Below are 27,622 nucleotides of genomic sequence, written 5' to 3'. Positions count from 1 at the left end.
ATTTCTCCCAGCAATCTTGATTCGAGCTTGTGCTTCATCTAGCCTGGCATTTCTCATGATGTACTCTGTATATAAATTAAATAAGCAGGGTAACAGCATACAGCGTTGACGTACTCCTTTCCCAATTTGGACCAGTCTGTTGTTCCATGTCTGGTTTTAACTGTTGCTTCTTGACCTGCGTGCAGATTTCTCAGGAGGCAGGTAAGGTGGTCTGGTATTCCCATCTCTTGAAGAGCTTTCACAGTTTGTTGTGATCCACACGGTCAAAGGCTTTGGCATAGTCAATAAAGCAGAAGTAGATGTTTTTCTGGAATTCTCTTGCTTTTTCTGTGATCCAGTGGATGTTGGCAATTTGATCTCTGGTTCCTTTGCCTTTTCTAAATCCAGCTTGAACATCTGGAAGTTCTCAGTTGAACCCTAGCTTGGAGATTATCATCAGTGATACTGGCCTGTAATATTTTTTGTGTGTGATATCTTTGCCTGCTGTTGGCAGAGGTGTTCCTTTCTCTGCAATAAAAAGCAGTAGAGAAGATAAATGAAATTAAAAGCTAGTTCTTCGAAATGATAGACAAAATTGACTAACGGTTACCCAGACTCATCAAGAAAAAATGGAGAGAGCTCAAATCAGTAAAATCAGATGAAAAAGGTGAAGTTGCAACTGACTCCACAGAAATACAAAGGGTCATAAGAGACTACTGTGAACAGCTGCTGCTGCTGCTGCTAAGTCACTTCAGTCGTGTCCAACTCTGTTCGACCCCATAGACAGCAGCCCACCAGGCTCTCCCGTCCCTGGGATTCTCCAGGCAAGAACACCGGAGTGGGTTGCCATTTGCTTTTCCAATGCACAAAGTGAAAAGTGAAAGTGAAAGTGAAGTTGTGCCCGACTGTCAGCAACCCCATGGACTGCAGCCCATCAGGCTCCTCCGTCCATGGGATTTTCCAGGCAAGAGTACTGGAGTGGGTTGCCATTGCCTTCTCCAACTGTGAACAGCAGCATGCCAATAAAGTGGACAACCTAGAAAAAGTGGACAAATTCTTAGATACAATCTCCTAAGACTGAAACAGTAAGAAATAGAAAATATGAACAAACCAGTTATCAGTACTGAAACTGAATCAGTAATTTAAAACAAACAAGTCCAGGATCAGATGGCTTCACTGGTGAATTCTACTAAACATTTAGAGAAGAGTTAAGATCTGTTTGTCTCAAAGTCTTTTAAAAAATTTCAGAGGAAGGAACATTTCTGAAGTCATTTTATGAGGCCACCATCACCCTTATACTCAAAGCAGACACATTTATCACAAAAAAACAAAATTCCAGACTAATATCACTGATGAGCATAGATGCAAAATAGTCTTCAACAAAATACTAGCAAACTGAATCCAGCAATATATTTGAGAGATCATACACACTGATCAAGTGGGATTTATCTCATGAATATAAGTATTTTTCAATATCCAGAAATCAATCAATGTAATATACCACATTAACAAATTGAAGAATAAAAACCATGGTGTATTTTTCAGAATCCCCTGAAGGAATTCACCACCCGTCCCCCCTTTACAATACACAAATACCCATCCAGTTTCTGTCTATCCCAGACCTTTTGAAGTAGAATATGGGGGAGAAAGTGGAAGATTGCAGAATAGGAACCATTGACAGTAGAATTTGGCCCTGGTCCTTAGCAGTAACAACAGTTTGTGTTTCCTTATGTATAAAATGGAAATAAAGACACTCTAACTCTCTTAGTAGGTTTCAGTAGGTTAGTGCACATGGAATACATTAGGTGGTGATTTCTAAAAGCAAAGGGAAAGAGTAAGAGCCAAAGATCTTGTCATGGAAGGCTTTCAGATCATTGCCAGAAACTGGTAGTGAACATTACTCTTTTCTTCCTTTCCATTTCTGTGTGGTGCTTGAATTATTTAAGAAGCAAATGTTTGTTTCAGTTTTTCTCTGGTTCAGTCCATTTATTCTCCTGAAATTGACTATGTTGTTTTTAGAAGTTCTTGAATTCTAATATAGCATAGTAAATTTTTTGCTTTTTTATATGCTCTTCATATGAGTTTTGATGAATTTATATCAAAGTTGAAATGGTCCACTAAAGATAGTTTAAAAAAATATGCATGTTTACTGACGTTCAGTTATTTTTCATGCTTGATGTCTTAACATATGTATTGGAGAAGTAAATACTTTTTTTACTGTAATTTTTATATATGAAAAATAATTTCACTTTAATTTAAAGAGTATTCAACCATGATAAAAAGGAAAAAAGGGTCCTCTGCCTGTTACCAAAAGAAGATGTGCTTTGTTTTGTTGCCATTTGTTGGATGAAAGGAGTAAAGAAAGGCCCCCAAATAGTTATTTTTCAGTTCAGTTCATTTCAGTCGCTCAGTCGTGTCTGACTGTTTGTGACACCATGGACTGCAGCACACCAGGCTTCGCTGTCCATCACCAACTCCCGGAGCTTATTCAAGATCATGTCCATCGAGTCGGTGATGCCCTCCAACCATCTCATCCTCTGTCGTCCCCTTTTCCTCCTGCCTTCAATCTTTCCCAGCATCAGGGTCTTTCCATTGAATCACTTCTTTACATCAGGTGGCCATAGTATTGGAGTTTCAGCTTCTGCATCAGCCCTTCCAATGAATATTCAGGACTGGTTTCCTTCATGATGAATGGTTGGCTCTCCTTGTAGAGAGTCAAGGGATTCTCAAGAATCTTCTCCAACACCACAGTTCAAAAATATCAATTCTTTGGTGCTCAGTTTTCTTTATTTTTTTTTTCTTTTTTTTTTAAATTTTATTTTATTTTTAAACTTTACAATATTGTATTAGTTTTGCCAAATATCGAAATGAATCCACCACAGGTATACCCGAGTTCCCCATCCTGAACCCTCCTCCCTCCCCTCCCCTCCCTCTGGGTCATCCCAGTGCACTCAGTTTTCTTTATAATCCAACTATCACATCTGTACATGACCACTGGAAAAACCATAGCTTTGCCTAGGTAAACCTTTGTTGGCAAGTAATGTCTCTGTTTTTTAATATGCTGCTGAGGTTGTTCATAGCTTTTCTTCCAAGGAGCAAGCATCTTTTAATTTCATGGCTGCAGTCACCATCTGCCATGATTTTGGAGCCCAAAAAGATAAAGTCTGACACTGTTTCCACTGTTTCCCCATCTATTTCCCATGAAGTGATGGGACCAGATGCCATGATCTTCATTTTCTGAATGTTGAGCTTGAAGCCAACTTTTTCACTCTCCACTTTCACTTGCATCAAGAGGCTTTTTAGTTCTTATTGGCTTTGTGCCATAAGGGTGATGTCATCTACATATCTGAGGTTACTGATATTTCTCCCGCAGTCTTGATTCCAGCTTGGGCTTCTCCCAGCCCAGCGTTTCTCATGATGTACTCTGCATATAAGTTAAATAAGCAGGGTGACAGTATACAACCTTGACGTACTCCTTTCCCGATCTGCAACCAGTCTGTTCCATGTCGGGTTCTAACTATTGCTTCTTGACCTGCATACAGATTTCTCAGGAGGCAGTAAGGTGGTCGGTATTCCCATCTGTTTAAGAATTTCCCACAGATTGTTGTGACCCAAACAGTCAAAGGCTTTGGTGTAGTCAATGAAGTAGATGTTTTTCTGGAACCCTCTTGCTTTTTTGATGATCCAAAGGATGTTGGCAATTTGATCTCTGGTTCCTCTGCCTTTCTAAATCCAGCTTGAACATCTGGAAGTTCATAGTTCATGTACTGTTGAAGCCTGGCTTGGAGAATTTTGAGCATTACTTTGCTAGTGTGTGAAATGAGTGCAATTGTATGGTAGTTTGAGCATTCTTTGGCATTGCCTTTCTTTGGGATGGGAATGAAAAGAAACCTTTTCCAGTCCTGTGGCCACTGATGAGTTTTCCAAATTTGCTGGCATATTGAGTGCAGCACTTTCACAGCATCATCTTCTATGATTTGAAATTGCTTAAATGGAATTCCTTCACCTCCGCTAGTTTTATTCGTAGTGATGTTTCCTAAGGCCCACTTGACTTTGCATTCCAGGATGCCTGGTTCTAGGTGAGTAATCACGCCATCCTGGTTATCTGGGTCATGAAGATATTTTTTTGTATAGTTCTTCTGTGTTTTCTTGCCACCTTGTCTTAATATCTTCTGCTTCTGTTAGGTCCATACCATTTCTGTCCTTTATTGTGCCCATCTTTGCATGAAATGTTCCCTTGGTATCTAATTTTCTTGAAGAGATCTCTAGTCTTTCCCATTTTATTGTTTTCCTCTATTTCTTTGCATTGATCACTGAGGAAGGGTTTCTTATCTCTCCTTGCTGTTGTTTGGAACTCTGCATTCAAATGCATAATATCTTTCCTTTTCTCCTTTGCCTTTTGTGTCTTGTCTCTTCTTAGCTATTTGTAAGGCCTCCTCAGACAACCATTTTGTCTTTTTGCATTCTTTTCTCTTGGGGATGTTCTTGATCACTGCCTCCTGTACAAATGGTTTGTTAAAAGAAAAAGTGGCTTGTTTAGTGTGAGGAATACAACTTTTAAGAGATTTCTACTTGATTACTACTTTGTTTAACCTTTGTTATGAAAATTTTCAAACATAAATGTGAGTAGATAAACTAATGCTCATGTATTCATCATTCATCTTTTTAAAGATTCATCAACTTTTTGCCTCATTTTTCATCTATTCTTCCCACATTTCTTTCCCTACAATATACATGTGTGTATATGTGTGTGTGTGTGTGTGTGTAAAAAGTATTTATTTGGCTACACCAGGTCTTAGTTGCAGCACACAGGATCTTTGATCTTCATTGTGGGCGTGTGGAATCTAATTACCCAACCAGGGATCAAACCTGGGCCTCCTGCATTCAGAGCGCAGAGTCTTAGCCACTGGACCACCAGGGAAGCCCCTCCCTGTCATATTTTAAAGCAAATCCTGGACATACGTTTTTTTACCTATTAATACATAAAATATGTATCTCTGAAAGATGAGTCTCTTTTTTACAAAAAATAAGCCATAAATACCATTATCGCACTTAACAAAATCATTAGTAATTTTTCAGTTTCACTTAATACCCTGTTCAACTGTTGAAACTGTTTCAGAAAGTTAGTAGCTAAAATAAGATTTGTGTGTTGCTAAAACAGAGTCTGTGGGTTGTTGTGTCTTTTCAGCCTCTTTTCATCAGTAAATCTTCCCCCATTAAAAAAAAAGCCATTTATTTTTAGAAGATACTGTTTGATTTGTTGTACAGCATTTCCTACATTCTGTGTTTTGCTGGTTATATCCTGGTGTCATTGAACACATTCCTCCATCCCTTATGTTCCCTGTAAGCTGTTAGAAGTATGATTAGATTCATGCTTAATTTTTTTTTTTTTTTGCAAAGACTTCTTCATAGGTGGTCCTGTGTTCTTTCTATGACACTGGCAATGGTAGCACATCACTATTCGTGATGTTCATCCTAGGTCAGGTGATATCAGCCTAATCCATATATTAAAAAGTTCTCCTTCAGTTTTGATCTAATGCTTTTATCATTCATTGATTAGTTCTTGATTCACTATTTAATTAGTAGTTATAAAATGATAGTTTCCTGATTCTTTTATTTCTGCAGTATCTGTTAACTGTAATAGTTCCTTGTCAGTTAACTCTCTCGTTTTCTTATTGCTTTGAAATATTGTCAATGCAGGAAAGACAAGATAAATGCTTAATTCTTTTTTTGTCATTTTAAAAAATAAGTTGATACCCTCACAGGCTCTACAGATGACAAGTAAAGGTTGTTTTTTGGGTGGGTGGGGGAATGAGGGAGCTATCCTGGTAAGTCATCAAAAATGGATTTATGTATTGTTTATTGTACTGTATTATACTTCATGGCAAATAGATGGGGGAACAATGGAAACAGTGACGGACTTTATTTCTTTGGGCTCCAGAATCACTGAAGATGGTAACTGCAGCCATGAAATTAATAGATACCTGCTCCTTGAAAGAAAAACTATGACAAACCTAGACAGCATTATTAAAAAGCAGAGACATTACTTTGCCAACAAAGGTCCATATAGTTAAAGCTGTAAAGCTATGGTTTTTCCAGTATTCATGTATGGATGTGAGAGTTGGACCATAAAGAAGGCTGAGCTTCAAAGAATTGATGCTTTTGAACTGTGGTGTTGGAGAAGACTCTCGAGAGTCCCTTGGACAGGAAGGAGATCAAACTAGTCAATCCTGAAAGAAATTAGCCCTGAATATTCATTGGAAGGAATGATGCTGAAGCTGAAACTCTAATACTTTGACCACCTGATGTGAAGAACTGACTCATTAGAAAAGACACTGATGCTGGGAAAGATTGAAGGCAGGAGGAGAAGGGGACGACAGAGGTTGAGATGGTTGGATGGCATCACTGACTTGACAGATGTGAGTTTGGGCAAGCTCCGGGAGTTGGTGATGGACAGGGAAGCCTGGCGTGCTGCAGTCTATGGGGTTGCAAAGAGTTGGACATGATTGGGCGACTGAAATGAACTGAGAACTGACATACGTCAGTTGTACCATCTGTGGTCAGTAAAATCCTCAGTTAGCCCTTGAGTCATTCTGTCATGACTTCAGTAGTCTTTGGTAATTTACTTGCTTTTTGATGCAAGATGAAGCACCTTGATGCTGGGAATGATTGAAGGCAAAAGGAGAGAACAGCAGAGAATGAAGAGGATGAGATGGTTAGATAGCATTACCGACTCAATGGACATGAACTTGAGCTAAGTCTGGGAGATGGTGAAGAACAGGGAAGCTTGGCATGCTACAGTCCATGGCAAGGAGTCAGACATGACTTTGTAGCTGAATGATGAAGCAGCTTCATGTGTGTATTCCCTATTCTGGATCTGAAATCAACCATTTCTGCCAGGAGTCCTGATCCCTCTTAGTGGGAAATAGTATTTAGGGAACATAACACTTGATAATCTTTTTTTTTTTTTTTTTTTTTTGACTGTACTTGGAAGATGTTAGTTCCCTGACCACAGGTTGAACCCATGCCCTTGGCAGTGAAAGTGTGGAGTCCTAACCACTGGGCTCCCAGGGAATTCCCAGGACTTTTTAAAGTTATATCATCTTAGTTTCTAGATTTAGGAAAGTTCTTTGGAGTTTCTACCGAGTGTGGGAATCTGTGTCCTAAGCATTTTGCACATTCATGGTTGGACTCCTTTGGAGCCCATTTAAAAAAGTTAGGTGATCAGATTCTTTTGTTCAATATGAGCTCTACTTGATGTTGCTCATAAGAAATCTAAAATGAAATGAAACTAAAAAAATTAAAAATAAAACAGTGTATATAAAGCATATGCAGCAAAATCAGAATTTTAATATTAAAAGAAAACTATGTAAAAAAATGATTATCTGCCACAAATTTCTGACTTTATTCATAACAGATATAATTCACTTTGAGAATGTAATTGCCATGAATTTTTATGTATCAAAAAGCCTTGTAGTGAAGTATATAAAACAAAAATTTAAATGGTTTAGAGGTTTATAGTTTAATTGAACCTGGTACAGAATGAGGAGACATTGCCTTTTTACATTCTCATGGAACATTTACAGAAATTAATCATAATTTATACTTTGAAGAAGATTGCAAATTTTAAAACCTTAAAATTTAGAGATTACATTCTTTGACCATAGTGCATTAAAACTGAGATGAGTAGAGTATCAATTAAAACAATCCAACAGTTTTGAAATTTTAAAACTTTTAAGCAACTCTTGGGTTAAATAAGTTATAACTAGCTTCAGTTGTTTATAGAGTATAATAATGGTGTTATATGTTAATTATACCTTAGTAACAAAAAGAATATAGCAATGAGAACATGCCATATCACAACTTGGGATATGAGCAGAGCTATACTGTAAAGAAAATATTTAAGGCAGTTCCTTGGCAGTCCAGTGGTTAGGAGTTTGTGCTCTCACTGCCAAGGGCCCACGTTCAGTCCCTGATTGGGGAACTAGGATCCTATAAGCCAGAAGATGGGGCCAAAAAAAAAAAAAAAAAAAAGGGAGTGGGCAGTCCTAACTACTGGACTGCCAGGCAAGTCCCTGTAACCACTGTGCTTTGATGACTCTTGGAAAAAATAGAGTACTATATCATGTTCCTGGATGGGAAAACTCAATGTTACTAAAATGGGACACAGTATGCTATAGTGGAAGGGGCATTGCAGTTTTAAACAGGGGCATCTAAGCAAAAATCTGAAGGAAATGAGAAACCCATACAAATCTCTGAGAGGAAGAACATGATAGGAGAGGGCAAACAAACAAGGGCAGTAGCTCTGAAGCAGCAGAGTACTGCGCGTGTTTTATGAGCATCGAACAGGCAGTTGGAGGTGAAAGAGCAAGGTGGTGAACAGTCAGAGAAGAGATCAGGGAGATAACTGTCTAGATCATGTAGGGTCTTTTAAGGCCAGATAATTCTTTGCTGTGGTGGCTGTTGTATACATTGATGTTTTGCAGCATCCTTGACCTGTACCCACTAGATGTCACTTGAACTCCCTAGTTGTGATAACCAAAAATGCCTCCAGACACTGCCAACTTTTCTAGATTTGGGAAGTGAAATTGCCCCTGATTGAAAACCACTCCTTATTAAGTGGCTGTGGATCCATCTTGGGGGAGGCTTGGAGGAAGATTTATGGTTGTGTTCGGGGCTTCCCAGGTGGCTCAGTGGTAAAGAATCCACCTGCCAAGCAGGACACATGGATTTGATCCCTGGGTTGGGAAGATCCTGTGGAGAAGGAAATGGCAACCCACTCGAGTATTCTTGCTGGGGAAATCCCATGGACAGAGGAGCCTGCTGGGGCTTTAGTCAATGGGGTTGCAAAGAGTTGGATATGAGTTAGCCACTAAACCACCACCACCACCACCACTTGTGGTAATGGTGCAGAGTCCTTCCTCAAGAGAACCAAATCTCCCCACAATTAAGAGGCAATGGGGGACTTCCCTAGTGGTCCAGTGGTTAAGAATCTGTCTTGCAATGCAAGGGATACCAGTTCAACCCCTGGTCTGGGAAGATCCCAGCTGCGTTGGAGCAGTTAAGCCTGTGTGCCACAACTACTGAGCTTGTGCTTTAGAGTCTGTGAGCCACAGCTTCTGAGCCCATGTGCTACAGCTACTGGAGCTCCATGCCCTAGAGCCCGTACTCCACAAGAGAGAGTGTGCGTGCAGTTGTGTCCAACTCTTTGAGACCCTGTGGACTGTAGCCCGCCAGGCTCCTCTGTCCATGGAATTTTTCCCGGCAAGAATACTGGAGGGATTTGCCATTTCCTAATCCAGAGGATATTCCCAACCCAGGAATTGAACCTGCATCTCTTGTGTCTCTACATTGGCAGGCGGATTCTTTAGCACTGTGCCATCTGGGAAGCCACAATAAGAGAAGCTGCCGCATTGAGAAGGCACAGTGAAGAGTAGCTCCCGCTCTTCACAACTAGAAAAAGCTTGCCTGCAGCAACAGAGCCCCACTATAGCCGAAAATCAATCAGTCAGTCAGTCAATAAATCTTAATAAAAAAGAGCCAGTGAGTCAGTTAATTAACTTGGTCTGGAAACTGGTCACATGTCCTTAACTTCCACTCTGATGCCTTAAGTGAGTTTCTGGCAACCAGATTTAGACATTTTTCTGGTAGATTACGCTGCCCATGTATTTCATTGCTAGAATCATTGTGAACAGTTAGCCACTGCCAGGCTCCTGCAGGCCAGGTACTCTGATTACTGGTGCCTCTCTGCTGCCCTTATCTTGGGGTTGAGTGCTGCCACTTGGCCTTTGCTGCCTGGGGCCCCATCTCAGGGGGCTGGCTTCCATATCTGACTTCCAAAAGAGAGCCGCCACACAGCTTCTCAGGGTATGTGCTTCTCTCACTAGTGTAGCGTCCTCTGGGCCTTCTCAGAGAATGTAGTTGGGTAATAGGTGTGTAGGTTGCAGAGGATAAATGAACGATGTTCCTGTCTCCCTGAGCCTTTGGATTTCCTCTCCTACATAATGCCAGTGGAACTTTGCTATCTCAGTCTCTTTAAACTTTATTACATCTTCATTGTTAGTGTAGTTTTGATTTGCATTTCCCTAATGATTATCAGCTATTGTTGAGTATAAGTTTAAACCAACAACTAAGCCAGTAGAGCCACCTCCAGCTGCACAGCTAGCACATTACATTCTGAATCTGTAGTTATCTCACTCATTTTAATGAATTATATAATCTCCTTGGTCTAATACCCTCAGCATCTGTTTTCACACGCAGTCCCAGGTTTTTGCCTTTATATGTTAGCAAGGTTTTGGCATTTTGGACATGTAATTTCTTCCCTGTTGGGTCATAGTGTGTATTTGTCTTACTGCAACCAATTCGTGGGTCTAGTGATAACAGGGTTGGTTGTGGTTGATCTTGAAGAGAGTTAACATCTTCTCGCAAGTCATTTGTGTCACATAAGGATGTCACAGATATTCAAGAAAAGGAAGGCTGTTCTTACATACAGGATGGTAAGTTATTTCTCCTGGAGATTTGAAGTTGTCTTTTTCATTCTGGTTCAATCACACGTTCCCATTCCAGGTTTAAGGATCCATTCTTTTCCTAGTCATTGCCCTTACTTTCATATTAGAAATGGTTTGACTGTGAATTTATGTGATAATTGTAGTTCAGCTGTTTGCACAGTTAGATTTTGCATTTCATTTTTAGTAATACCAAGCTAGGAAAGTGGAAGTGAAAGTCACTCAGTTGTGTCTGACTCTTTGGGACCCCGTGGACCATACAGTCCATGGAATTCTCCAGGCCAGAGTTCTGGGGTGGGTAGCCTTTCCCTTCTCCAGCGGATCTTCCCAACCCAGATATCACACCCATGTCTCTCACATTGCAGGTGGATTCTTTACCAGCTGAGCCATCAGGGAAACCCTTCAACCTATGGTTATAAGAATTAAGACTTTTTTTTTTAATACCATCATGAAAGTGCTCTGTTTCTCAGACTGTGATTTGATTTGAGAGTTAATGGACCTGAACTTGTTATTCTTTAACTGCTGAAGAGCACTTGGAGAATCCATCTCATAAATCTGTTACATGAGATGGATATAACTCATCATTACTGCCTTAACAGTTAAGTGTAACAACTCTAATGGCACTGTGTGCCAGGGATTACTAGCCTCCTATTTCCTCTTTGAGCCCAATGCTTAAACCCAGAGACACAATCAAGCCAATCTCCAAATCTCATCCTTGTGGGTCTGTCTACTGTCAACACTGCCATTACCTACCCTGTATTAGTCAGAGATCAGAAACTGAAAAGTAAATTGAATAAGAAAAGTTTAGTGTAAAGAATTATCAACCAGTAGCAGAGAATTACGGAGAAGGTGATGGCACCCCACTACAGTACTCTTGCTTGGAAAATCCCATGAACGGAGGAGCCTGGTGGGCTGCAGTCCATGGGGTCGCGAAGAGTCGGACATGACTGAGTGACTTCACTTTCACTTTTCACTTTCACGCATTGGAGAAAGAAATGGCAACCCACTCCAGTGTTCTTGCCTGGAGAGTCCCAGGGACGGGGGAGACTGGTGGGCTGCTGTCTATGGGGTCGCCCAGAGTCGGACACAATTGAAGCAACTTGGCAGCAGCAGCAGCAGCAGAGAATTAACTCTTAAGGGCAAAAGAGAATATTAAAGTTTACAGACTAGCAGGTAAAAGGAGTAGCCACTAGCTGTAGGACTGAGGCAAAGTAGCAGTGATGGAAAGATGTGAAGATGCCTGTCTCCCACCTTCAGGGCTGAGATGCAGATTTTGGAGAGGGTGGAATGCCAGTAGATGGTGAAGAAGTTTTAGGTGCTGCAGATTTTTGCTGGCAGGGAGGAAACCTTCCTCGGGTGCTGACAAAAGTCACTAGAAAACCCCTTGCTGAGAAGAAGCCACCTGGAGTATCGGCATAATTCTCTGGGAAACCTGCTCATTGGAGTACTGCTGAAACTTGCTCGGTATGCTACCCTCTAGGGAGCTGACCAAATCTGATAGGAAACTGCCTGCGGGTGTGTGTGTGTGTCTGAGTAGGAAACCACCAGTGGAGTTGTGTGTGTGTTGCTGAGACTGGTGGGGAGTTGGCACCTGGGAGAGGGCCATCGACTGTCTCATAGACCACTGGCCTCCACTGGAGCCAAGCAGATTAGAGCACAGTGCAATGAGAAGAGGACCCATTCTTTCCAGAGTATTCTTTGGGTGCAATCTGTTGTCAAAAGTTAACACTGCCAGATGACAAAGGAGAAGTGTTTATAGATGCCAAAAACAAGGCAGAGAAAATCAGATTTGAAGTTGAAAGACAGTAGGTATATAGTTGGTAACTCAGATACTTAAATTTCTTGTGCTCTTCATTCCTTTGAAAGTGAAAGTGAAAGTGAAGTCGTGTCCAACTCTTTACGACCCCATGGACTGTAGCCTGCCAGGCGCCTCCACCCATGGGATTTTCCAGGCAAGAATACTGGAGTGGGTTGCCATTTCCTTCTCCAGGGGATCTTCCCGACCCAGGGATTGAACCTGGGTCTCCCGCAATGCAGGTAGACTCTTTACCATCTGAGCCACCAGGGAATCCCTCATTCCTTTGGGTTTACCTTGATTTCCATGTGGTGTAATTTTTCTTCTTTCTGAAAAGTGAAAGTGAAAGTCGCTCAGTCGTGTCCGATTCTTTGTGACCCCATGGACTGTAGCCTGCCAGGCTCCTCCATCCGTGGGATTTTCCAGGCAAGAATACTGGAGTGGTTTGCGATTTCCTTCCCAATGAGCTTGAGGTCATATCTCATTGTAGTTTTGATTTGCATTTTTCAAGTAATTAGGGGCATTGAGTATCTTTTCTCCTGTTTATTGGCCATCTGTATATTTTCTTGGGAGAAATATCTGTTCAAGTCCTTTGCCCCTGTTTTTTTTAATCAAATTTAATTTTTGGTGACACCACACAGCATGTGGGATCATAGTTCCCCAACCAGGAAATGAACCCACACCCCTTGCAGTTGAAGCATGGAGTCTTAACCACTAGACTGCTAGGGAAGTCCTGCTTTTGAATTGGGGTGGTTTTCTTGTAGGTTTTAGGAGTTTTCTATGTATTCTCAGTATTCTTTATCAAAAAGGAGATTTGTAAATACAGTTGACCTTTGAACAGCATGGGGGTTGGGGCACCAGCCCTCCATGCAGTGGAGCACCCCACATGGAATTTATAGTTGGCCCTCTGTGTCTGTGATTTTTCCATATCTGTGTAGTACTGTAGTATGTACTGTTAAAAAAAATGCAGACCAACCTAGATGGCATATTCAAAAGCAGAGACATTACTTTGCCAACAAAGGTCCAGCTAGTCAAGGCTATGGTTTTTCCTGTGGTCATGTATGGATGTGAGAGTTGGACTGTGAAGAAGGCTGAGCGCCGAAGAATTGATGCTTTTGAACTGTGGTGTCGGAGAAGACTCTTGAGAGTCCCTTGGACTGCAAGGAGATTCAACCAGTCCATTCTGAAGGAGATCAGCCCTGGGATTTCTTTGGAAGGAATGATGCTAAAGCTGAAACTCCGGTACTTTGGCCACCTCATGAGAAGAGTTGACTCACTGGAAAAGACTCTGATGCTGGGAGGGATTGGGGGCAAGAGGAGAAGGGGATGACAGAGGGTGAGATGGCTGGATGGCATCACTGACTCGATGGACATGAGTCTGAGTGAACTCTGGGAGTTGGTGATAGACAGGGAGGCCTGGCATGGTGCGATTCATGGGGTCAGAAAGAGTCAGACACGACTGAGCAACTGATCTGATCTGATAAGTGGACCCATGCAGATCATATCTTTATACATCATGTGCCTAAAAACATAAAGTAAGAATTTTAAGTTTCATTAATGTCTTGAATTATGTAGAAAAATGACTTGACTTATAAACCAAAATTACAGTAATTCTAAGTTTTTTAATTGCCCATATATTTACCTTTATTAAGATCTTTATTTTTTCATATGGCTGTGAATTACTATATTATTTTGTAAAATTATTTTTAAATTTTCTTTATTTTTAATTGGAGGATAATTGCTTTACAATATTGTGTTGGTTTCTGCCATATATCAACATGAATCAGCCATAGGTTATGTATATCCCCTCCCTCTTGAACCTCCCTCCCACCCCATTCCCACCCCTCTAAGTTATCATACAGAGCATCAGATTTGAGCTCCCTGCTTCATACAGTAAATTTCCGCTATCTAGTTTTATATATGGTACTGTATATGTGTCAGTGCAGCTCTCTTAATTTGCCCCACCTTCTCCTTTCCTGCTGTTTCCACAAGTCTGTTCTCTATGTCTGCATCTCCATTGCTGCCCTGCAGGTAGGTTCATCAGCACTATCTTTCTAGACTCCATATGTTTTCATTAATATATAATATTTGTTTTCTCTTTCTGACTTCCTTCACTCTGTATAGGTTCATCCATCTTGTTAGAACTGAGTCAAATATGTTCCTTTTTATGGCTGAGTAATATTCCATTGTGTACATGTACCAGAACTTCTTTATCCATTTATCTGATGATGGACATCTAGGTTGCTTCCACGTCCTAGGAATTGTAAATAATGCTGCAATGATCATTGAGGTGCATGAATTTTTTTCAGTTAACGGTTTCCTCAAAGTATATGCCCAGTATGTGAATTACTTTCTATTGCCCTTTCATTTCATTGTCCTTCAGTAGTATGAACTTGCTCAGGCTTTATTTGGTAATGTCTTAATTTCTCCTTGAAGGAGAGTTTTACCGAATAGAAGATTCTTGGTTATCTGCTTTTTCTTTTAACATTTTGAATATATCAGCCTGCTGGCATACAGTCTTTCTAATGAGTTCAGTTCAGTTCTTTCACTGAGTCATGTCCGACTCTTTGTTCCCCTGTGGACTGCAGCGCACCAGGTCTCCCTGTCCATCACCAACTCCCGGAGTTTACTCAAACTCATGTCCATTGAGTCAGTGATGCCACCCAACCCTGCTTACATACTTACTGCAGACACCTTGTGTGTGATGAGCCAGTTGTGTCTTGCTGCTTTCAAGATTTTCTCTTTATCTTTGGCTGTTCAAAGTGTCTTTATGTGGATCTCTTTGAGTTTATCTTTACATGGTGTTTGTAGAGCTTCTTGGACATTTATGTTCGTGTTTTTCATCAAATTTGGGGACGTTTTCAATTATTAATTTTTCAGATATTCTGTCTGCCCCATTTTGCTCTTTCTGCTTCTGGGACTCCCACAATGCATATGTTGGTACACTGCTTTGTGTCCTATAGGTTCCTTACCGTGTTTATTTTTCTTCTATCAGTTTTCTTTCTTTTCCTCAGACTTGATAATTTCCATTGTTCTGTCTTCAAGCTTGATGATTCTTTTGTTTGCCTAAATCTGCCTTCGAATCCATTTAGTGAATTCCTTTTAGATATTGAACTTTTTGTCTCTAGAATTTTTTTTTTGGTTTCTTTATGTATTTTCTCTTTATTGATATTCCTGTTTTGTCTGTATAACATTTTATTGATTTTCTTCATATCTCATATCAGTTTTTCTTGCTAAGTGTTGACCACTCGTCATTCTGGTTTGTGAACCATTGACTCAGGTCATTTAAAAAATTCTGAAGTCAGACAGTTGATAGAATTGATAATCACAGTTAATAACTATATTATTATATATTATATAATAACTATATGTTATAGGTTCTTCAAAAATGAAAATGAAAATAAATGAATGTAAATAAAACAGCAAAATACAAACTTAAATGAGATAACATCTTTTTCCTACCAAATGGAGGATGATGAATAAAACTTTATGCCAAGTAGTGGAAGAGTTCTGTAATACTGTATTTGGAAAGAATATCTGATCACAGAACTCTTTTTTTCACTTAGGGCCTCTTGCAGGTTTTGTATAACAAATATTGAGAGATGCAGAGTTACGGTATTCAGTTAATAAAAAAGATACAGAAAGGAGATACAACACAATATGCTAGGACCTGTAGGTATCCCAAGATGAAAAAGATTTATCTAGAAAGTGATACTGACACATATATGTTAACTGTGCCACAAGTAACTGTAAGTGAAATATAAATGTAGTGCTACAGAGAAGTCAAGACTTCTAAATGGTTTATCAGAAAGTGCAAGTGAAGTCGCTTAGTCGTTTCCGACTCTTTGCGACCCCATGGACACTAGGCTCCTCCGTCCATGGGATTTTCTAGGCAAGAGTACTGGAGTGGGTTGCCTTTTCCTTCTCCAGGGAACTTCCCGACCCAAGGATCAAACCCAGGTCTCCCACATTGTAGACAGACGCTTTAGTGTCTGAGCCACCAGGGAAGTATCAAAGAGCTTTATTTTAAATAATTATTGGAGAGAATTCCCTGACAGTCTAGTGGTTAGGACTCTGGGCTTCCACTACTGGTGACTTGGATTCAGTCCCTGGTTGGGGAAGTAAGATCCTGAAAGCTGAGTAGCACCTCTTCCCCCGCCGCCCTCCACCCCACAAGAAAAGTAAGCATTGGAATTTCATCAGGTAGAACTCATTCCCAGTTGGAAGACAATAGTATGGGAATGGTATGATGAGAACTTTAGTGAGGAATAATAAATAACCTTACGCTATAACCAGAGTAATTGTTTTCAGAACTTAGATCTCCTTTCTACTATCTCCTTCAGTGTTTTTACTTAGGATAAAGTCCAGCGTCTAAACATGACTAATACTTAGGGTGACAAACTGAGACAGTTTTGGGAGTGAAAGGGAGCATGTTAATGATTACATGGGGATAGTAGGCATAAGCTGCGATGCTTTGGGCTAACTGGAATATGTGATCACCCTTTCCATAAAGAATGTCCATTGTTTGGCCCATGATTTGTCATTAGCTTTGTCTTACAGTGCTGACTTGCTTTAGTCCCAGAATTCTTACCCACCTAGCCTTTCTGTTGTTTGAATTTTCAGTTTTTTTCCTGCTAAGAACCTTTACGTTTGCTGTTCTTCTCTTGAATCTTTTCTTCTATCTTTTCACTTAATTCTTAGTTATCCTTCAGAAATTAAATTATGGAACAGTTTCTGTTTCTTTCTTGACCTCCTCTATAGGTTAGCTAATCATGGAAAGTTAAGATTTATCTAAAACTGAAGATGTGTTAGAAATAGAAACGATAGTTCTTACGATCAGTTGAAGCGGGTGGTGGTTTTAGTAGGTAAGTCATGTCCAACTCTTGCAACCCCATGGACTGTAGCCTGCCAGGCTCCTCTGATCATGGAATTTCCCAGGCAAGAATACTGGAGTGGGTTACCATTTCCTTCTCCAGGTGATCTTCCTGTCTCAGGAATCAAACCTACATCTCCTGCATTGCAGGCAGATTCTTTATGAATGAGCCACCAAGGAAGCCCAATTGAATGGCAGAAAATATTTTGAGAGTTCTTTGAATTCTGGGGTGTTGGGGCTCCTACTGAAATGAAAAAAAGGAATCAGTGGTGAAAAGAGTAAATTTTAAAGAAGAAGACAGTGAAAGACATTTGACAGTTTTCAGTCTCTACTTAATCATTGAAAAATCCAGGTTCAATTTTCTGAAAATAGAGCTTTTGGTTTAGTTTTCACTGAATAAGTTTATCATATAAACTCTTAAATTGTTGCAGATATTAAAACCAGTTTGAGAAAGGTGTTTATGGTGTTAGGCATTTTAGCAGTTATGTCCAGAGAATTTGCAAAATTGTATGGTGGATTTCCCTCATAGCTCAGTTGGTAAAGAATCTGCATGCAGTGCACGAGTCTGCCTGCAATTCAGGAGATCTGGGTTCGATCCCTGGGTTCGGAAGATCCCCTGAAGAAGGCAGTGGCAATGCACTCCTATGGCATTCTTGCTTGGAGAATCCCATGAACAGAGGAGTCTGGTCGGCTACAGTCCATGGGGTTGCAAAGAGGAGGACATGACTGAGCAACTAACACACACATGGTGGATAAAAGAGAAAATTAACATTTTAAAATAAAAATTATTGGTCCAGGATTCAATAAATTTCTGTGGGTTTTTTTTGCCCACACCACACTGTGTGCAGATTTAGTTCCCCAACCAGGGATGGAATCTGGTTCCCTTGCAGTGGAAATGTAGTGTCCTAACCCTGGACTGCCAGGGAATTCCCTCTGTGATTTTTTAAATGTTTTAATTTTTTCCCGCAGGTGGTCATGGGTGGTATTTATCAATTCACAGTATATTGGGATTTTTAGCTCCCTCTAGGGTTAGGGAACTTTAGTGTTCTATTTGGTAAGTAAAAATATACTTTATTCCCAGTGCTTAATTTTTGGAATAAAGAGGGGTAAGTCATTTCCCCAGTGCTTTCCTTTAATTTTAAGCAGTGGATACATTTTTACAAACAAATGTTGTAGTGAATCCTAAATTTTAAGATAAGGGAGGATATCTTTTATTAATGTCATCTTATTGCTCCCTGGTGGCTCAGACAGTAAAGAATCTGCCTGTGATATAGGAGATGGGTTCAATCCCTGGGTCAGGATGATACCCTAGAGAAGGAAATGGCTACCCATTCTAGTATTCTTGCCGGTAGAATTCTATGGTCAGAGGAGCCTGGTGGGAGTTGGACACGATTCAGTGACTAACACTTCACTGCATATTTATGATTTGCTAATCATATGCTAAATGCTTTTCATTTAATCATGCTAACAATTCTGGGAAGTGTAGGTATCACTATATCTTTATTTTATGGGTAAAGAAATTTGAAAGTAAAAATCCCTTAAAGTTGTAGCATTTATTTTATAAGTTTAAATATGCAACAGTTACATGTTTTGAAAGGGGTAGAACCCATAAGACTATTTTGGTAACTAAAAATGAACTGGTATTTTTTGTCTTAAGTTAATATCCATATTCATTTGTTTTATTTTTTTAATATTAGGTTTTGTGGTATTGAGAAAATCCTTGCCTATACAGAATAATTATTACAGATTCTTAAAATCAGCGTGGCTTTTAAGTCCAGTTAAATCTTTTATGAAACTTGAGGATTGAGTAATACATTATTCAAAGCTAAATTACAGTTTATATCTAATTCTTATTTGTAAATATAGAGGTTAGACAAGAAGCACCCAGACACATTTAGCAAAACCACTGTATTATAGTCTTACTTGTACATTTGTTGTCACCCCAATGTTAGATTTTAGGCCAAGCAGGTGTTCTGCAGTTCTGATGTAGTCCATATTTGAGAGTAGTGTTAGTGTTAAGTGAGCAGTCACCAACAGATTTGAATTAAAAGATCAAAAAGGCAAACAACCCAATCAAAAAACGAGCAGAAGATCTAAATTAGACATTTCTCCAAAGAATACATGCAGATAGGCAACAGACACATGAAAAGATGCTCAACATCACTATTATGGGTTTTTAAAAAATTTATTTAGTTTTACTTGGAGGATAATTGCTTTACAATGTTGTGTTGGTTTCTGCCATGTATCAGCATGAGTCAGCCATAGGTATACGAATGTTCCTTCCTTTTTGAACCTCCCTCCTACTTCCCACCCCATCCTACCCAGCTAGGTTGTCACAGAGCACCAAGTTGAGCTCCCTGCATCATACAGATCTGTTTTACATATGATAATATATATGTTTCAATGCTGTTCTCTCAATTCATCCTGCCTTCTTCCCCTGCTGTGTCCACAAGTCTTTTCTCTATGTCTGCTTCTCTATTATTGCCCTGCAGATAGGTTCCTTAGTACCATTTTTCTGTTGTTGTTTAGTAGGTAAGTTTTGTCTGACTCTTCTGTGACCCCATGGACTAGCCCACCAGGCTCCTTTGTCCATTGGATTTTCTAGGCAAGAATACTAGAGTGGGTTGCCATTTCCTTCTCTAAGGGACCATTTTTGTAGATTCCATATATATGTGTTAATAAACGATACTTGTTTTTCTCTTTTTGACTTAATTCACTCTGTATGACAAACTCTAAGTTCATCTACCTCACTAGAGCTGACACAAATTTGTTCCTTTTTATGGCTGAGTAATATTCTATTGTATATAACATCACTGCATATTAGAGAAATTAAATCAAAATTATAGTGAAGTGACCTCACACCAGTCAGACCTCACACCAGTCAGAATGGCCTCATGAAAAAGTCTACAAACGGTTCTTTCCCATCTTGCAAGATGGCGGGTGAAAAGGCTGAGAAGCCAGATACTAAGGAGAAAAAACCTGAAGCCAAGAAGGCTGATGCTGCCAACAAGGCTAAAAAGGTGGAAAAGGTGAAGAAAGTTAAGAAGGGGAAGCCCCACTGCAGCCGAAATCCTGTCCTGGTCAGAGGAATTGGCAGATATTCCCGATCAGCCATGTACTCCAGAAAGGCCTTGTACAAGAGAAAGTATTCAGCAGCTAAATCCAAGGTCGAAAAGAAAAAGAAGGTTCGTGTTCTTGCTACTGTCACAAAACCAGTTGGTGGAGACAAGAATGGTGGTACCCGAGTGGTCAAACTTCGCAAAATGCGTAGGTATTACCCTACTGAAGATGTGCCTCGAAAACTGTTGAGTCATGGCAAAAAACCCTTCAGTAAGCATGTGAGGAAGCTGCGTGCCAGCATCACTCCTGGGACCATTGTGATCATCCTCACTGGGCGCCACAGAGGCAAGAGGGTCGTTTTCCTGAAGCAGCTGGTCAGTGGCTTGCTACTTGTGACTGGGCCTCTATCCCTCAATCGAGTTCCTCTGCGTAGAACACACCAGAAATTTGTCATTGCCACCTTCACCAAAATCGATATCAGTGGTGTGAAAATCCCAGAACATCTCACTGACACTTCAAGAAGAAGAAGCTGCGTAAACCCAGACACGAGGAGGGCGAGGTCTTCGACACACAGAGAGAGAAATACGAGATCACAGAGCAGCGCAAGGTTGATCAGAAAGCTGTGGACTCACAAATTCTGCGAAGAATCAAAGCTGTCCCTCAGCTCCAGGGCTACCTCCGCTCCGTGTTTGCTCTCACAAATGGAATTTATCCTCACAAAGTAGTGTTCTGAACTTCTTGCAAAGAACCTAATTAAATAACTTGGCATTTCAAAAAAAGAAAAAGTCTACAAACAATAAATGCCAGAGAGGGGATGGAGAAAAGTGAATCCTTCTACACTGTTGGTGGGAGTGTTCTCCATTTCACTATAGTAAATCAACTATACTCCAAGGTAAAATAAAATTCTGTAAATAAGAAAAACAAAAACAAAATCAAAGTGAGTCAAAAGTAGATTCTCCCTTAATTGAAGCTCTACCATAGTAAGAAGTTCAAATACACAGAGAGGCTAACATTAAAAGGAGATAACCACATAACACTGGAAATTGTACTTGAGGGGCTTCAATGTATTGAAAATATTATTTAATGGATTTGAATATATATTTTGAAAATTTCTGTTTAAAAAATACTGGCATATGCTGACATACCGTTTCCCTAGTTACTCTTGTTTCATTTGTGCCTTTCAGTTTTTAATATGCAAGACTTCATGGAAATAGTTTTCTTAATGTGTTTTTAGAACAGCTTAATAGAGATGTAGTTCATATGTCATGCAATTCACCCATTTAAAGCATATAATTCAATAGTTGTATTTTCACAGTTGTGCAACCACATCAGTTTTAGATCATTTTCATCACCAGAAAAAGAAAAAGGCAGTGTTGTCCAAAAAATGCATTTTCTTCAGACACTCAAACCCCTTTTCAGTGTAGCCCAGTGCTTTCATTCTTTGGCTTGCAGAGTCATGTCTCCCGTTTCCCTTTTATTCACATAGCTCATTGAGTGGAATGGTAGGTAAAGTGGCCTTTACTGTTTCTTTCCTTTTTCACTGTTTATATAGTTGAATTCAATTATGTTAAATGTGTTTAATGAATCATCTGCATGATAATTTTTTATTTTTCTTTTTGTTTTCTTTTTGAAATTTTGAAATTTCACCAGGATGTGCCTTCCCGCCCCCCACTTTCTCTTTGGTATTTGGTATACCCATTCAATCTCAAATATCCATTTATTTAGTTCAGGGAAATTTTCTTCTATTATTTCACCTGTTTATTGTTCTCTTCCTTGGATTTGCCTTTGAGATTTCTTTTATACCTAATTGCTTCATCTTTCATGTTTTCATATAAAATATCTTTCAACTCTAACTTTTTGTTTTGTTTTTTTTTGGAAGTTTTTAGAACTCTTGTCAAAAGCTTGCCCAGCAAAATTATTTTCTTGTCTGCTAATATTTTCATATGTCTCCTTTTCATGGCCATCTGGGTTTAGTTTTTGTATCTGTAGCCTCTCACGTATCTCAGCACTTAAAAGTAGAAACTTCTTTTCTGTAAATTGTTTCCTCCTGGAGTGGTTATTCTTTAATTCTTCTTGAACCTTCTCTTTCACAGAGTTAATTTCTTTCAGAAATCTGGGATCCTTGATTGTCTTTTTGTTCAGTGAATCTTAGATATTATTGATTACTATAGCTAGCTGTTGTGTTTTATTTGTAGTTATGTAGGTAGCTAGGTAGTTCTTTTTCCCTGAAGTTTCCCCTTTGAATGGGGAGACTCACCTGTAGTTTAGTGGGTTTATCATGAAGCAGACTTGCTTCTCTTCTTGCCTCATGGATGAATAGTAGGTAGGGAGGCAGGAGGTTGGAATGCTCACACTTGCCAAAATGAGGAGGGCTTTAAAGACTAGAAGTGAAAAATGCTAGTTGTGTCTTTATCAGCTTCTGAGTGGAGTTCCCTCTGCTTTAGATTTCCCCTTCTCTGTGTCTGTTTTAAAGGTCTGAAATTACTTTATACTTGGCTCTGTTTCTGTATTGGGCCCTAACATACTCAAAAAGGAATCGCTTCTGTAATTTGACTAACTTTGATTTAAAGAGCAGCAGATTTCTGGCTTTCGCCTGAGAGTAAAACCTATTGATGCGATTGTTCTGTTCAGTTTTGATTAGAAGTTTAACATAGTTCTAATAATAAGTGTTGAAAGTTCTCAGTAAGTGTTGGCTGTGTTTTATTATTATTACAAATGTATATCATCTTTTGTGTTATGTGATAGAAAAGTGATTTGTAGCTTTTCCAAATCACTTTGTTGTATACCTGAAACATTGTAGATCAACTATACTTCAGTTTTTATAAAACCTTAAAAAATAGCTTTTTTAATAGGGAGAGTATGTATATATCTCTTAACTTTTGGTTTGGAAGTTTTGGCCTGAGAACCCTTTTATCCACACTAAATTTTTGTTTTACTCTATTTGGTAGTGTTTTTGTTTCTATTGTTATGAATTTGCATACTTTGGGTGAAGATTACGGCTCTTAAGGGAGGAAGAAGGGATACTAAAAAGTATGAATGAAGAATGATAATAATGTTACTTTTCTTTTTTTGCTTTTTCAGTTTGAGCAGAAAACTGGTGCAGTTTTTGATGAAATTGTAGAGAACTGTAAGTACCATTCTTAAAAAAAAACCCAAAACAGTGGTGTCTTAGATAATAAATACAAGTCTAGAGAAGGCATTTATCTATCACAGTGATTAGTTAGGGCTAATTAGTGTGATGGTCCAACTTGATTTGGTTTAGATCTTTCCACACCATCTTAGTGTTTTAATAAAGTTAATCTGACTTGTAAGAATCTTACTCTTTTCTTTAAACATTCTTGTAGTTATTACTATTGAAATATAGCCATGGTTTGTATATGTGTGGATCATGTTGAACTTATCACTCAAACTTTGTTTACAGGGTCTCTTAATTCTCTCTTCATATTTTTTCCATTGTTACATGATTTTCTTAAAAGAAACTTTGTTTCTTAGATTATAAAAGTAATACATTCAATTTTATAATACAAAAATGAATAAAGCAGAAAATAAAAACCTTTATCTTTACCATTCTCCAAAGAGAATCTGGTTTGAAAGTGTAATATATATCTTTCCAGACTTTTTTCTATGAATGTAAATACATATCTTTATGTGATGGGCGGGAAGAGTGTACTGTTCTTGCATTTTTCATACAACTGCCTGGACATCTTCTGTTAGTGTTTATGGACCCATTTTATCCTTTTTAGTGTGTACTCAGTATTTTATTGTCTCACTGTACTGTAAGTTAACCAGATTCCTCTTTTACATGTGTGATATTATTTTCAACTTTTTACTGTTACAAACAGTGTTAAGTATGCATTTCTGTACACGTTTTTGTCTACTTATTGAAGTGTTTGTGTAGAATAAATTCCAAGAATAGAATTTTTTCTTCCAGTTTTATTGAGATATAATTGGCATGTTTTGACTTATGTACATCATTAAATGATTGCCACAGTAAGTTTAGTGAATCTAAGAATAGAATTGATGAATCATCAAAGGATGTTCATGCACTTGCTTATGATGGATAAATTTCATCATCTAAAATTCCTAAGGCAAGGGAAATGTGCTTTTCTTTTGTTTTGTTTTCTGTTTACCTTCACTAAAGGGATCTAGTAGTACCTTCCTTCTCTTTGGAATTAGTTTGTTAATATTTTTTGAGTGGTAACAGTTCTTTAGATTGCATATTGAAAAGTAACTAGCGTTCCTGATCTTCAGTGGATTTAATTATTAAATGTCCTTTTTATTGCATGCAAGTTTCAAAAATAGACTTTTGCTTGCTTTTCTCAAGAAAAAACATTTAGAAGTGTACTGGGGTATTTCACAGATATCAGGGAGGAGATAAAGAACACATTTCCTCCAGGGAACTCAATGAAACGTGATCATGGGCCTGCTCTCTCTAGTACTGCCAAAAAGCAGTTATGCTCCAGTGACTTTTAGTCTTTTTGTTTATCCATTTTAGATTTTAAGTTCCTAGTAAAAAGATTATAATTGGTCCAGCTGGTGTATCTTTGAACCAGTTGTCTGTGGTCGGGAGAACAGGGTCAAAAAGTAAAACATGCTGTTAGAAGGTATTCCTCAGCCATTGCTTCACATTCAGCAAGTAATTTTTGATTTCCTGCTTCTGGATATGCCTTTGCTCAAGTCTGTATGCCAGAAATAGTAATTAATAGTAATAGTAATTAATCAAATAGCTTTCTAATGATGCTTTTGATTGGATACTTTTTTTGTGAAAGATGTTGCAGTACCAACAGTTTTAAAGCAGAAATCTTAAGGCAGTAAAGTACTAAGCATGCTGCTCCATGTGGCTCTTGACACACAACGTTTGGAATTTGTATTTCTGGTGCAGGTACTCTTTTTTGCTCCAGCCCTGCAAGCATTTTTAGGCTAGGGGTTTGCAAGCAGGGGATTTTAAACCAAATGTTGAATGCAAATGGTGTGGTAAAGATTACTGTTTATCTCCCTCTTTCTGGTAGTTTATAATTAAGGGGCTGTTGAAGGCAGAGAAGTAACTAGCTTGGAAGAGGAGGCTGCTCTGCCTCCATAAGGGAGCTCAGGAACATAGACCTCTACATATAGAGAGAAGGGCAGACCACTATATAGATGGTATTCTGGAAGTTTCTGATTCCAAAGATGGCCATTTGAGGCCTACCATTTTGTCTTGATGTCCAGAAAAAAGGAGATTCACTATATCTCAGGCAGGTGCCTGAAAATGTCTTGTGTAATACCAGACCTAACTGTGTGTTCATTGCCCAAGACCACTAGGATGGGAACTTCAAGTATTTGTTTTATAAATCAAGTTCAGCCCTTCTAGGGTGCAACCTTTCAGCAAACTACAGTGTCTGCTACTGTAACCCTATCAGTGAGGACTTTGGGAAATTTGGTTTAAACATGAAAATAGTTAAATTGGCGTTCCAAATATATAGTGTTTTCAATGAAAGAGATTTAAAAGAAAAAAAAAATCTTCAATATTTTATGCAAATCAGAAGAGAAAGTAGAGTTGTCCACCTTCTACTTTGTCATTTGTCTGGAGAATTGTACTGTCGATTTTTTAAGGTAACATGTTGGTAGTGGAAATGACTGATGTATAACTCATGTTCCTTTAACCATTGCTTCACATTATTTATGTGCAGTTTGAAAGAAGTTCAAAAATAATTTTTATTGACATATAGTTTATTTACAATGTCAATTTCTGCTATACAGCAAAGTGATTGTGTTATACATTTTTTTAATATTCATTTCCATTTATAGGATATTGAGTATAGTTCCCTGTGTTTATACAGTAGGACCTGGTTGTTGAGAGATTTTTTAAAAAATGCTTTTAGATAACTGCTTCTTTAAATCAAGGACTTCCATCGACTGAATGGCTCTAAGGTAACCACCAGGGAAGAATCCACCTGCCAGTGCAGTTTCAGTCCCTGGATTGGGAGGATCTCCTGGAGAAGGAAGTGGCCACCCACTCTGATATTCTTGCCTAGGAAATCCTATGGACAAAGGAACCTTGTGGGCTACAGTCCATGGGGTTGCAAAAGAGTCAGGCACGACTTGGCGAGTAAATGATAATAACAAAGATAACCACTTGGTCATTTACCAGTGGTTAATTTTCTTACTGATAGAAAAAGTTCATTGAATGTAACAAACTCGACAACTTCAAGGGAAAAACAAGAGCATTGTTGAATTTTCGTGTGCAGTCTTTGGATTAAAAAACTATTCTTATTGTTTTGATCACTTGCAGTATACTAGTTTATTTGTGAAAAACTTTACATGTATTACTTTTTTAAAATCTTGATCATTATATAACTGGTAGATTAGATTCAACCATGTGTTGATATAACAGAAACACAATAGAAAAACTTTATTTATTTATTTTTTATTTTTTAAATTTTATTTTATTTTTAAACTTTACATAATTGTATTAGTTTTGCCAAATATCAAAATGAATCCGCCACCGGTATACATGTGTTCCCCATCTTGAACCCTCCTCCCTCCTCCCTCCCCATACCATCCCTCTGGGTCGTCCCAGTGCTCTAGCCCCAAGCATCCAGTATCGTGTATCGAACCTGGGAAAAACTTATTTTCTATGTGAAAAAAGCCTAGATGAAAAAATGCTCTGGTTATCAGGAATACAGGGTGTTCTGGTTTTGTTTATCACTTCCTTAGTGTTTGGCTTCCATTCTCTGATGTTCTGAGATTCCTGCTGTGTCTTCAGCTTGTGATGGGTTAGGGAGGAAGGCAAAAAGGCATACTTCTCAATGGAATCAGCCTCTTAAAGAACTTTCCTAGAAACTCTACATATATACATTGGTTTTCATTTCATTAGCCATCCTGATTTTGAAGAAAACTAGGATTGTCCTTTAGCTGTGCCTGTTGGTCCAACAGTAAAATTAAGGATCTCTTAATGAAGAGAAAGGGAATTGTTACCAGGTGTGTAATCTCTGCCATAACAACCCTCTGGATGAAGATATTACAGCTGTTTCTGTTTTACCAAGGAGGAAACTAAGGCTTAGAGACATCATTTAAAGTGGTACAACCAGGATTTGAATGCAGGTTTATCTTAACTCCCAAGCTCCTCTAAGCTCCTCTTAAATCTCTTGTTACCTATTTCTGAACTGCCCCCTGGTTCACTGGAATCACAGGTCTTGAATAGTAATTGTTATTCGGTAGAAATAAAAGAATATTTTGTAAAGTAATTTAGAGATATTTTAATGAGTGTTAACCATGACGAGTTTTTGGTACCGTCTATCAGCAGTAAAGAATCTGCTTGCAATTCAGGAGACACAGGAGACGTGGGTTCGAGACGTGGGTTCAATCCCTGGGTTCGGAAGATTCCCCTGGAGTAGGGTGTGGCGACCCACTCCAGTGTTATTGCATGGAGAA

The 27,622-nt window shown here is 38.9% G+C and overlaps 1 protein-coding gene and 1 pseudogene across 7 annotated transcripts in view; both read left to right on the top strand.

Annotated features, from left to right (window-relative positions):
* Nucleotides 1–27,622, top strand: part of ZMYM4 (zinc finger MYM-type containing 4) — a 164,758-nt gene that overhangs the window by 23,167 nt on the left and 113,969 nt on the right. For all 7 annotated transcript variants that reach the window (XM_019957871.2, XM_070786858.1, XM_070786857.1 and 4 more), the window contains one exon: nt 23,294–23,339. In XM_019957871.2, coding sequence (XP_019813430.2) covers nt 23,294–23,339 — 46 coding nt within the window. The remainder of the gene's footprint in view (nt 1–23,293; nt 23,340–27,622) is intronic.
* Nucleotides 20,071–20,973, top strand: LOC109556521 (large ribosomal subunit protein eL6 pseudogene; annotated as a pseudogene).

Source organism: Bos indicus, chromosome 3 (assembly GCF_029378745.1).
Source record: "Bos indicus isolate NIAB-ARS_2022 breed Sahiwal x Tharparkar chromosome 3, NIAB-ARS_B.indTharparkar_mat_pri_1.0, whole genome shotgun sequence".
Classification (NCBI taxonomy): domain Eukaryota; kingdom Metazoa; phylum Chordata; class Mammalia; order Artiodactyla; family Bovidae; genus Bos; species Bos indicus.
Note: the sequence above shows the minus strand (reverse complement) of the source record. Positions and strands in the feature narration are given on the sequence as shown.